Below are 13,365 nucleotides of genomic sequence, written 5' to 3' on the forward strand. Positions count from 1 at the left end.
ATAAAACTTGAAAGCAAGCCATCTTCACGCTTTTGTGAGGCAGGAAAGACAAGAATTCCTTAATGCAAGTCTCATGACAAGAGATTATTTAACTGAAGCTAGAGCTGAAAAGATTTTATTAAGAATTTGCACAGCAAAAGCATTGCCATGTAGTCATCAAAGCAAGCATCAAGTCAAGATGAACTCCATTTTGTTGCCAAAAGGTTTTTGGCTGCCAGACTCTATCCCACTGCCTCTAAACTGCTACTGGTGTAATAAAAGGAGCAAAAATGGTTGTGAGGTCCTTTGGCAGCAATATGACCCCAGGCTGCATTACTGCAACCTTAAAATAGTGGTCTTCAGTATGGAGGAGAGAGACATGCCTTGCGTCTAGTTATTTGGCACTTAAACTTATTTTGAACTCCATAAATCTCTTGTTCTGAGTGAATTTTCCTCTCTCAGAAATGATACGGATTACACATCTGCATTGTGCTTATGCACTGTCTTTCATTGCTTCAGCATAAATCAAAGAAACTTTTTGTGACCCGTATAGTGATGTAAGGCAAGTGTAGGTAGCTTCTTTTTCAGTCTCCCTGTGTGGCTAACATTGGAAGGTTCCATTGCCATATTTCCTCTATCCAAGAAACTAAAAGCAGCTTTCATGCTGTGATGAAAATTGGATAAAGTACTGAAGCATCTGTGCTCTGGTGCTGAAGAATTCCTGCTGAGCCAGTATTGCAGGTTAGAAGCAGAGAAGGGGGTGTTTCAAGACCACAGTTGTAGGGTCAGTTCAATCAGCAGCTGTTGGTAAGTAGAAGAAAATGTAACTCTTGGCATTTTTGGCTCCTGCCTGCTACACAAGGCTATCTCTAGCCTGTGGACTTACTGGAGGAGAAAAGTAACCACAGCGTGTGCAGTGTCATACTGATATCTAGCTAAGGAAAACCTGAACTATTAAATTGCCAAGACTATGAGGCTAATTACTGAAATAAATAAATAAAATTCGCACCATCTTTCAGAGGACTTTGTTGCTCTGTGCAGAATGCATGCCAGGGAGGGAAAGAAGTTGTTCTAAGGTTTGAAGCATCAAGAGCTTGAGAGAGCACTTAATATTCATGTGTTGCGTAATTTTATTTTATGGTGGTTCTGGTTTGATTAAGTTCTTGTAAAGAAGATGCAAAAATTAAATTACTAGCTTGAAGACCATCAAATAAATGGCAGCTAGCATGTCTAAGAAAATTGAGATTAGTTTTCATATTGAATAAGATCTCTTATAGAAATTGTTGAAATATCTTAAAATGTTTTTTCAACATTCTGATTGTAAACTTTATATTGATTTTTGTAAAACTTTAAGGCAAATTAAGACTTTATGTTGCAAGTTTCATATTGAAACTTGAAGGAAAAGTGTTTGAAGTCAATGTGGTAAGTCAACAAAATTTGCTTTTTGTTCCAGAGCTTTTAAGAGGGTTGTTTGCTTTTTAAAACTACAAAAGGCAATCACTGCTCATGTTTTATTGTTTTATTCTCTTGTGACGTCATGCATGACACAAGTTCTGCTCTCAAAAGATAAAAGTCAAGTGATTCATTATATAAAATCAGACAGAAATCTTTTAAAAGCACTCTTTGTAGATGAATTTTGCTATTCCAACATGCATAGGCATTGTCTTGTGTTGACCCAGATTCTTTTTTAGAATAAAGGACTAAATATACTCTTAGCATAACTTTATAAATGGAAAGTTTTCAGAGTAGTTTCGCATGTGTCATAGAGAGGTATGTGGAAGAAACCAGGCTGAAACTTACTTAGTTTTTCTTCTTTTGTTTTGAAATGTTCTGTAGTTTCACCCAGAAATACCCACCAGTGAAATTTTTATCAGAAAAGGATCGTAAAAGAATCCTGGTAAGTTTGTTTATTCAGAGGTTGTTTTGGGGAAATACAAAAAAATTCTGTGGAACATAATTGTTTTGTAGGATTAAAGACATGAGAAGGGATGAAGGGAATTACCTTGAATGCCATATGTGTTGCACAGGTTTTAGGGCACTGCTTCACTTATTTGTGTTGATGTTCTCAAACTCAGCATATGAACAGTACACGTGGACTCTGCTTTGAAGTTTGACTTGCCAGCTAAACTGCTCTTCCCTGTAACTTCTCAGGATCGCATTGCCAAAGAGTCTTTTTGTGTGCTCCCTGATGGCTTAAACTTTCAGAGACTGGGAAACTTTTTAAGCACATCTTAACAGGAGCCTTGTGTGACCAAAGTGGGCAAAATCTAGTCATAAGGCTAGAAAAGAAGTTGCTCTGCGGGGAATGTTGATCTCTCTGTATGTTCTCTGTTGTTTCTGTTATTTTGAAGCACCATAAGCAGTTGAGAGTTGAAGAGGATGGCAGGTTAACTCAGGAAAAGGAGTTGTCCAGGGCATTCTTAAACTTAATGAGTTGTGCTGGAAATCAGCTTTCCAGTTTTGTCTGCAAACACTTTTGATGTTATCTGTGACCTAGATTTTTCCTTGTGTCTGTGTGTCTTGGGCAGGGAATTGTCCTCATGTTTTGAGGGCAGAGAAAGTATAGCTACTTGAGATGTGTAAAATAGAGTTTGAACTTCCGCTTCTGCAGTAATGAAAGTAAAGTCTACAACAAAGCCCTGCTAATGTGCCTAACTTAGCTGGTGCCTTTGTTTGCTTTGACTTCAAAATCTTGAAGAAAAAAACTGAAAATATGCAGAAAAATTATTTTACTGCATATTTAGGCAATAATCTTCACTGCTATTGAAAAATTTCACAAAATGTTACCAAATTAGTTCTGCAATGGTGTTCTGTCATTTTTATGACAGTCTGATGAAGAGAGACCTGTAGACTCCCAGTGCCCCTGTTGACTACAGAAAATAAACTGAGGAAAATAGAGAGAGGTTTAATTTTGAAAATTCCTAAATTGTGTACTTCATGTGTTTGCAAGGGTATGAAGTAACCTTAATGTCATGTTTTGTGTGTGAGAATGTACTTCCTACAAAAGTGTCAGTGAAAGCTGTTAACAGGCTCTGGAGCTCTTAATGTTCACTTCCAGACTTTGCCACTGAAAAATACGGGATATTTTGTTGAAATTTGTTGCTTCAACAGAGGTGGCAAGTAGTTGGAATGGGAGAGTTTTCAGCTGACCTGGAGGTGAATAGCTTTTTGGTTCCCAGTGTATTTTGTAGAGTTTAAATGACTACAGAGAAAGCTGGCCAAAAGGAGTAGTAGGTTGTTCTGACTGGTTTTGTGCCAACTCCGATGGGCATTCATAGGCCTCCTGCCCATGGGGGCTGTTCCCTTCTGTTACAGTGTTGCTGTCATACTTGTAGGGGAAATAATCCCATGTTCTTTTGCATAGCTGAAGTTCCCATAAAAATGTTGCACGACACTTCAAAATTCTCAAGAACTGGCCAGCCAAGTGAATTTTGCTAGATCATGTGTTTTTGCTTTGTATTTTGTTAATACTTCATCTTTTTCTAGAATGCATTCTTTATTTAATTTTTTTTTTAATTCTGACTGCAGTCTCCAGCTCTGGCCTGGAGATCCCCACAGCATTGTCCTGACAAAACAACAGTTCTAGCAGTTAGTTTTTATTAAACAGCATCTCTCTGGATGTGATTTCTAGTAGTGGTGGTATCTCAGCCGAGACCAGATATCCTGTCACTTTCATTGAAAAGAGATCTTCACCTTGTTGTGCATGATTTATTTATTTCCTGAGTTCTCTGAAATGACTAGACCACAGGCTTTCATATGCAAGAGAAAGAATTCTCTTATGTGCAAGATAGTGTTGCCATTGGTTCAGTCTATTGGGTGTTTTTTTTCCCGAGTTGAATGTAGTAAAGTCATAAAAGCAGAAAACAAAAAAATAAATATAATTTCCTTATGGGGCATAAGATGTTTTGAATCTGATTGCAGACAGCAGAAATGTGTAATAAATAAACAAACCTGTAAGTGCCTCTAGTGAAGATAATTACCTGTAATATTTGTGCCTTTTAGTAGGTGCTGAAGTTACCAAGTATACGAGCTCTACTAAGTAATTAAATATTTTCATTAATGTTGTCTTAATAAAGAATTCCTTTTTAAGACCCAAGTGATGGTGCTCCAGTTCTGATATGGATATGATTCATGTACAACTTCTGATTATGTGGATTAATATGTCATTGTAATTTGCAGGAAGTTATATTTAGAAGTGATGCTTGTATGAGAAATTACAGAAAGGTTGTACAAAGAACTTCAGTGATAAGTCATTTTTTTAATGTTGCATCAAGTAATGATAAAAAACATAATTTACATAGTTTTTTTTACTTTTCCAGGGGAAATTCAACTCCTTTCTCAATAATTTCTTAAGTTCTTTGTCTAATACCCATGGAAGTGATATGTTGAAAAAGCCAACCTAGTTTCATCATAAAAACTACTTGTAGGTTTAAAGTAATTGGAAACTTCTTTACAGACAGAATTGGTTTGTGCTTTTTTTTACCTTTTTTGTGCTTTTTTTCTTCTTATTGTGTGTGTGCTTTTTTTCTGTGCTTGTTATGCTTTTTTGCCTTTTTTGGTTGGGTTTGTGGGGTTTTTTTTTTTGAGGGATATTGGGAAGGAAACACTTCCTTTTACTGCACCAAAGACATATATTGCAAGCATTGAGTTTATCTTCTCCAGTACCTCGGCAACAGAAGCAGCAGCACAAGATTTCCTTGGGCCTCAGTTGAAGGAGTAGATTCAGGTCTTCTACAGAAAAGTCTTATCCTGGTCACCGAAGAAAAGCCAAAACCCTTGGAACATTGAGCAAGGCTGCAGCTTGCTTATGAGTCAGGATAAACTCATGGCATTAGGTTTGCCATGCATGGGTTTGGTTTTTTCCTCTCTTGTAAGTGGTGACACCTGGCAAAGGGCTGTTCTCCGTCAGTTACTGGTCTTCTGTCCTCATTCTCATCATTCTGCCAGAAAGCTGCTCTTCCCTCCTCTCTGTTGCAGCATAACGTGAGTCTTGAGATTCTTTCTTTTACTCCAGAGGGGATTTGTCCTAAATCCTGTTTCTACTTCAGATTTGTCAGGGAGCTGAATAAGATGTTGAATCTGCCACAAGGAAGCCTTGACAAACTCAGAAGAATACTAAACAGACCAACTAAATGATTCTTTCATTAACTGCTAAGTACAATTGTTTTGACACTCTGGTGCCCCTGAATTTTTAATAAGAAAAGGAAGGATGAGAATACAAGAAGTGGACATGCAAGTTTTTGCAAAAGAAAACAGATGTAATTTTTGTATGGGTTTTTTTTTTCCTTTTCAACCTTTGTAGGTTTTCCTTTGTTTTATTTCCTAGTTAAAAAAAAAATCTGCTAATCTTGCTTTTTAAAACAGTGGGTGGCAGAGTAGTGGACAGGATAAATGTTTAGTCTTTGACTAACCCAAAGTAAAAGAACTTCAGACATCTCATCCTTTTCCATGCAGCACTTAGTCATTTCAGTAGTATCCAGTCATTAGATTCCTGCTTGATTCCACCTTGTCCTTTCATTGTTTAGTTAGTTGTCACTACAGCTGAAGAATGGACATCAACAGCTGAATCACTTTGAAAATGTGAATTTGACCATGCAGATATATTTTATAGCTGATACCACACAGGTCTCTTACAGGTCTGCTTTTTGAGTGTTGTGATCTGTCATGTCTTGGTTCTTGAAAACAATTTATGAAATGTAGAGAAAGTAATTGCTTCTGTAGATGGTGTGGGTGTGTCACACAACTTGCAGTTCTGCTTATTGTGCTGACTGCTTCAGTACTGAATAACTGATTTTTTAATTTGCTTGTTTACTGTTAAAGTCTGTGGTGTAAAAAGGGAAAAATTAATGAGCTTGTTTATTCAATGAAACAGGAGTACAGAGTTTTAAGTATTTTATTTCTTCTTGTTTCTTTGCAGCAGAACATCAGAGTTTCAAGACAGGCAAATGCTGCATGTCAGAGCTAATGGTATAGAATAGAGTTTTTTCAGTTGTAAGGGACCTGCAAAGATCATCTAATCCAACTGACTGACCTTCTCAGGCCAGGATGATGTAAGCTATGGATGCATTAAGACACTGAAAGAATGATTTTGGTTTTAGGAGATATTTCAAATGAAAGGTCTTCAGAGAATTCCCTTCCTCCTTTCTGGGTGAAAACTTACAGTACTTACTTAGAACACCCAGTATGTCTTCCATGTAAACCAGACAAAAGCTGGATTTGACATGTCTGATAAATCTGACTCAAAAGTAACCTGGCATTCTGTCATACCTTTTATTTTCTCTGAGAAATGGGATTTGTAGAAATTTCTTCTAATACCTTTCTGCATGTTTTTAAACTTTGCTGTCGCAAAAAAGAGCACAATCCAATATGAATGCAAAAAATGAATATAATGTTATCAGTTGATGTGAATAGGTAGCTGACCTTCTAGCCTAACAGTGATGGAACTTGTTGAGCATGTCTCTCAAAATTTTGAAGTCTGTAAATGTTGCGAAAGAAAAATATACATGGAAATGGAGTTGTTTCCCCTGGAGTAAGCAAAGATCTGAAAACTACTGTTCTGTCTTCATGTTTGTAGACTTTGTCTAGTGTTTCTGTAAAAAGAAAAAGAAATTTATACCAACTGTCCTAACGCAGATAACTGGAGGAGCAGGGTTTGTGGGTTCTCATCTTACTGACAAACTAATGATGGATGGCCATGAGGTTACAGTTGTGGACAACTTCTTTACGGGCAGGAAAAGAAATGTGGAGCACTGGATTGGTCATGAGAACTTCGAACTGATAAATCATGATGTCGTTGAGCCCCTGTACATTGAAGGTAGGTAGTCTCTGCTTTGGTATTTGCACTTTTTTGTGCCTTTCCCTTCTAAGTGTGTGTGTCTATAAAGAAATGAAATTGACGTGCTGACTTCTGGGTTGATCTATCTAATGTATCTGTATGCTTGGTTTATTATTAGCCTGTTTTCTGTGACCAGTATGGAGTAAAAGGTTCAGAGCACTTTTGTCTGAAGTCAGTTCTTCTTTTCTGAGTGGACCAGAGGAAAGAGACCTTAAAAACATCCTGATATGTCTGATTTTGGGAGCAGGCAAGATGGCAGTGAAACAGTCTGTCTGTCCCATCCATTGTCCCACTTTCCTACGTGCCTGCATTGGCTTGCACACACAGAGTGTGTGGTCCAGATACTTCATGAAGTGAAGTGTGATTGAGGGCTGCAGCTACACTAGATATGCATCCTGCAACTGTGTATGGTCATTTGAGAGGAAATTAACTTTCCTTAGGTGCCTTCAGTGTCTTCTGTAGAAAACATTGCTCCCGCTTTAAGTACAGGCAGTCTACAACCTGAAGAGCTGGAAAACAGCAGCACTGAATTTCCCTAGTTTTCAACAGAAAAACAAACAAAAAAAAAAATACACCAATTCTAAAGAAAGATTCAAACAAACAAGAGTGTGTTCTGCTTTAAAGTTTAAATGCTCAACATCTGAACTGTCATTAACCTCAAACTATTAAATAATCTGATTTTAAGGCACCATTAACATCATTGTATTGGAGAGAGATATGAGTTTATAGACTTCTATGGGAGTATCTAACCATATAATGACTCAGTGAAAGCATTGCTCAAATTACACTGCAGTTCTGGTGGGTGTGCTCCAACCTTTTAAAACTCTATAGCAATGTACTTGTTCATTTTAAGAAAAAAAATGAGTGGTTTGGGTTTTTTTAAATTTCTAAAGAATTCTAGTGGATGGAATTTCACAGGAAATATCTCTAGTAATTGCATCTCTTTTATTATTGCTTGTGATAATTCCTGGCAACACTACTGAAACAGTCCTGCAAAAACACATGCTCCTGCTCTGTTCTGACAATGCCCTGCTTCAGTTACTGCCTGTTATTTAGAAGTTATTTCAAACTTCTGCTTCCACTGACAGGATAATGGAACAAGGATCTTATTAACTGACTCCAGGTGCTGGTAGCTCATACCTCAGCCAGATCCATTTGTCAGCTTTTCTAATCTTTTCCATTCTTTTCCTTTTTTCTGTCTAATTACATTACTTTCTTAGAGAATTATCATCGTTACTATATTGTTGCCTAGCTAACTAGGCACTAATGAATGGGAATTCTGAGATCCTTCAGCTACCTTTGCTATGGCCTATGTAATTAAGATACCAGTTCCCTATTTAGTACTGAAAGCTAATTATTGCATGTTATTCATTGGGTAGTTTATTGAATGTCTTTTCATCTTCCAACAGTGTAAATTGAGGGCTGGCATGGCTAAGTGTTAAAATAAAATTAACTTTAATACACTAAGAACATGATAAAATTTCATTTTATTGCAGAGTTTATAGTCCAATGAGGCAATGAGGGGACAGTTTTTTAACAGATCAGCAAGTTGGCATATATATCAGATACTACTTTTCTTACTCCCAGTTTCTCCTTTTTACTTGGAAATAGAAGTTGGAATGACTGTGCAGTCATGATAAAAAGTAGGTTTGTGTCTAAAGAATTTCTCTGTATTTGCTGTCCTGTTTAAACCAGGTTATATAAGGTTGTTTGACAGCTCAGTTCCAGAGAGGATAATCAGTGCTTTATTTCTGAAAGAGACCTCATTTTTGGTCTAGAAAGAGCAGTGCTTTTCTTTGGATATGGAAAAGTGAATTTAGTCTCAAGATGGGTAGCTTTCAGCTTCACAGTGGTGCCTACGCGCAGTCTGCCTTGGCTGCGTCATTGTCTTTGAACCATGACACCAAGTGGGACTCAGCATTCTTGCGTCTTCATCTAGGTTGGCCAGAGACAATTATCAATCACACAAACACACATTTTATTTTGTAGCCTTGTGACAACTGTAGTTATCTCTAGTGCTGAATGTCTTTCTCCTCTACTAGGATGTTATTTGCTTTAGCATTTGGAAATGTCTGTGGGAGATGCACAAGTTTTCACTTTGTTTTTTTAAAGCAGAAGAAAAAGGGTTTTGAATTCTTTAGTGGAATGAAAGTAGTTCAGGAATATTGAAAGATAAAAAATAGTAAAAAAAAAAAAGTTGCGAATAGCTGTATTAACCCTTCTTTTCCTGTTATAGTTCAGTTATGTGTTTTTAAAGATATTTTCATTTCAGCCTAACCCTCACATAGAGCTTTAATACACTATTAAATGGGTACTTTTTTGGAAGACAAGGCTTTTTTTCTGAAGGCTGGTCTGGAAAGGAAAAAAATCTCATAATGCTCTTTTTTGTATTATCAGGAAAGAAAAAATACACCTTTGCTTATTTTCTGCCTCATTCTCTGCATTCATTAGGGTTACAAGTGCCCCAAGATAGTCACATGAGAGCACTGTGGCTCGTGTTCCTACAAACCATATTGTAAGGACACACAGATCTTAATTGGAAAACAAATGAGAATTAATGCTTCATCTGGTGTTACTGTGATGTACTCCAATTTAGGGTAATAGATAAACTGCATTAGAAAATGCCGAAGGAAATTCTGTATTAAATAAATGTACGTTATTAGTAATGTACTTGGTTTACATAGTGACATAAGCACTAGTGCTGTTTTCTTTATATCCGCATTTATACTCTGTGTTTGTAGTAAAAAGTAAGGGTTTGTTTTTATATCACTTCAAGCCACCCAAGTCTCTATTTCTATTGTGAAATAGTGTTATACTTAAATATATGGGTTTAAAAAAGGCAAAAAACAACAACAACAACAAAAAAAAAAAAACCAAAAAAGAACCCCCCAAAAAACCAACCAAAATATAGCCCATATACCCCACAAAATCCCCAAAAATACACACATGAAAAACCAAGCCACTTTCAAAGTGATGTCATAAGATGGCACATGATCATTCCACAAGCCTAAGCAGTACCCCTAAGCAGGAAAAGATGCATCTCAGTTCCCAGTCTCGAGGTCCAGTTTTCAGCTACCCTTAGGCACACACAGCAGTTGAATAAATCTGGAAGAGAACATCAGATAGTTACACATAGCCCATATCCTTCTCCCACTGGTGTTTCTTCTTCCTGCTTCCTCAGCAACTTTTGGAAGCCTTAAAACAATCTTCTGTAAAGTGATAGGTGCACATTTCCTTTAAACCCCGCTATCTGCTGTATCTGAAAGATGTCCTCAGTTGAACTGGTTCACAGGAACACACTTTGGCCTTGTATTTCTTTTTGGTTGCTTGTAGTATTGTTTTGTTTTTATTATACCTTTCACAAATTTGAAACAAAACCAGGCCTGAAAATGCCTCAGATTTACAGTCAACGGTGGAAACAGTTGAGTCAGTTGAACTGATTTCACTCCCCTAAACAAAAGTGCACAGTATGTTTTGAAAAATACTGTATGATACTTCTAAATTTGCAGTCTGTGGCAGCTGAAACTGCTGCCCAAACTCTTTTTCAGCAGAGCAGTGAAGAGTTGTTCCATTCTGATGCCCAAAAACTTCTATTTAAAAGAAGTGCATGTGCACTACCTAAGTAATATAATACGAAATGAGAGAGTAGTGAAGTGTAAGTGTAGGTAATGATCAACTGTTTTGTGGCTTATTCTGAGATTAATTGATCTTCAGTTAAATGAAGCTGTTCGGTTTTGCTGTCGGTTTGTTGTTCTGTTTTAATTCTTCATGCCAGCAGTCCAGCTTCTGGAAAAACATTCCTTAATTGTAGGCTCTAATTTCAGTGACTATTGTGAACACAAAGGTAGTTTTGGCTCTTTTGACTCTCACTGAAAAAATGATATAATACATTTTGCAAGTGGAGAGACAGGGTGTTAGCACATGATACACATAGTGGCGAGGATATTGTCTTTCAGAGTTTGCAGGAGGTGTTGCAGTTGCTAGTTACATGAACATAGGTAAGAAAAGTAACAATATTTATAGAATTGTAATAAATCATTTGCTTGACCTTTTATTTTTAAGGACTTTGCTGGCTTGTAGGCCTGAGTTGATTTTTAAGGCTAAGACCAACAGTCTCACAAAATTGGTCAAAAGAATAGTCTATGGCCTTCTTGTGAGTAACAGCCTTCCAGATGTCAGGATGGTAACATTTTACTAAACAGTGTTCTACAGTATCCCAGAATTGTTCAGTCTTCAAGTCCTCTCACAGGTAATTTTAAAACACATACAAATAAAAACACAAAGGATATCTTTAATACATGGTGCTTTTCTTTGGCTTCCATACTTCCATCCCAGATTTTTCTCTTTCTAGTCTTCGTTTTCTGTGCTTAATATGTTCAGCTTGCTGTTTTTAAATTGTATGGTCAGGAAAGTCTATGGCAAGGCAGAGGGTAACAAATGCTACTTTATTTTGTTTGTCCAGAGCCAAGTGCAGTGGTGCCTTGATCTTGGTCTGGTGTGAGGCTCTCCAAAACTGCTCCAGTATGAGCAATATGGTAAATCTTTATGAAGTTATTCCAGTTTGCCTGACATTACAGACAACATCCTTAGCATCAGGTAAATTATCTAGGATTTGTCCTTTTTAGTTCAGGGCAATAGAAATGTCTCACTTCATTGTGTTAGCTTCTCTGGCCTGACCTCCAGTAATGAAACCAGCACAGCTGGGGTTTTTTTACAGGAAAAGTCATACATTCAAGCTGTAGAAACCTATTTGTATGCCTCTGATCAAAGCTTTTCTGCTCAGTGCTTCCTGACTAGCAAATACAGTGATGGATGCAGGTGTTTAGTGGACTTAGTGACCTGTTTAGTCCTTTCTGGGACTGTGACACATGTGGAAGGCAGAAATTGAAGATGAAGGTCATTTCCTGTCATAGGAAAGGTGGTAGATTTCTTTCTTACCATTCACTTAGGAAGCATGGAGAACGTATCCAGGGCTAGAAAATGAAGGTGATAGTAATTTTATGGCAGTATTATGGAATTTTATGGAGTATTTTGTTCTAGTCACCCTAGGACAACTGGTTTTACTGATCATTCTTGTTTAGCATTAAGGAAAACACAAGATTGGATGCTTGTGTCCAAATTTAGGTATTGCAGATTCCATTTATGCTAAGTTTTGGCGATTTTTTTTTTTTTTTACATAGAGAAGGGCATAATTGGCAGGGGCTTTTCACATAGAGAAGGGCATAATTGGCAAACGTTAGTTGCTGTTTATCTTGCAATATGTTACTTAAACCTTATGTTGAGCACAGACTTCTGTATATGCCACAGTGTGTACCTGACTTGAATGTTTATGCCAGCATCTGTGTCTGTGCTATTTTGAAATTAATTTGATTTTTTAGTCCTTTTTTCCAACAAAATTGTAACATAAATTTGTTTAATTTTTCTTTATCAGTAGTCTGTGATCCTGTGCTTGCTAAACTACTTGCTGCTGTCTTCACAGTTAACAAAGTTCTCCCATGTGAGCTGCACATAAAACTTGCAGAATTTTATTGTTATCATTTGTTATTCTGTTGTGGTCCTTATCGAAACACTTTGCACAAGTGTTCACACGGTTATTTTCAAATAAATGCACTCTTACTTTGTTGCAAAGCCAGCTCAAGGCTTTGTATTAAATGTTGTTAAACTTCTTTACCTCATGTAACGAGAAAGAGTTGTGGAGGTCAATTATTAGATGTGTTGCTTTCTGTCCTTCAGTAGATACTGAAGGCACCCAAACAGTTAATCCTTTGAAAAGCTGTAGCTTGGACAGCTTTCCACAGCTCTGGCTGGAACAAAGTTGCCTGCTATCTTAAATAACTGTTAACTTTGTGCTACAATGCACAAGGTTGTCAGCCAAGCTAGGTGGATGGCTTTGTCTACCTGGCCTGCTGAAATTCTGAGAGAGAAAAAAAAAAGTAGGTATTTTTCAGACCTGACAGTTAATAAAGGGAAGGTGGAATGAGAAACAATTTCTCTTATTTCAGCATTGTCAGCTTGATGGATCAAATATGAAAAGTTTGTGGTAGAAACTTTTCACCCTACTGAAATGTCCAGCATTCTCCAAATGTTTTGGAAAAACTGTGATGTTTTTCATTGGTCTGAGGCTTGATATACAAAAGATTCCTTCCCAGGCAAGAGGCAGAGGTCCTGTAGCTGCCTGGTTGCCTGTCCTTCTGATTCAGAAGATGGCCATCTGACGCTTGGCAAATTCCCAGTCTTCCATCTCTGTGCCCGTTCTGCTCTTGCTGAACCTTTTCCATAAGGGGTCGATTTTTGCCTTTATGCATGGGGGGAAAGTGTATTGAGGCAAATGAGACAGTTAAGACTGTACATTTGGCAAGGAAAACCTTGTTTTTTCCCCCAGCTCCTTTTTTGTTTCACTTAAAACAATTGCTAGCTGGGAAACAAAGGAAGAATGAAGGACTAAAAGAAGGAGAGTGCTTTCTTGCTTGCTGTCTTGCTTTCTGTCTTTATTTTGCTCTGTTTTTCACACTTATTTACTTATTTTTAAACATTAAACTAAACTTGAATAT

The 13,365-nt window shown here is 37.2% G+C and overlaps 1 protein-coding gene across 1 annotated transcript in view; it reads left to right on the forward strand.

Annotated features, from left to right (window-relative positions):
* Window positions 1-13,365, forward strand: part of UXS1 (UDP-glucuronate decarboxylase 1) — a 55,614-nt gene that overhangs the window by 18,696 nt on the left and 23,553 nt on the right. The window contains exons 5-6 of the mRNA XM_084201325.1: window positions 1,816-1,876; window positions 6,613-6,793. Coding sequence (XP_084057451.1) covers window positions 1,816-1,876; window positions 6,613-6,793 — 242 coding nt within the window. The remainder of the gene's footprint in view (window positions 1-1,815; window positions 1,877-6,612; window positions 6,794-13,365) is intronic.

Source organism: Fringilla coelebs (genome assembly GCF_963513975.1).
Source record: "Fringilla coelebs genome assembly, chromosome: 2".
NCBI lineage: Eukaryota > Metazoa > Chordata > Aves > Passeriformes > Fringillidae > Fringilla > Fringilla coelebs.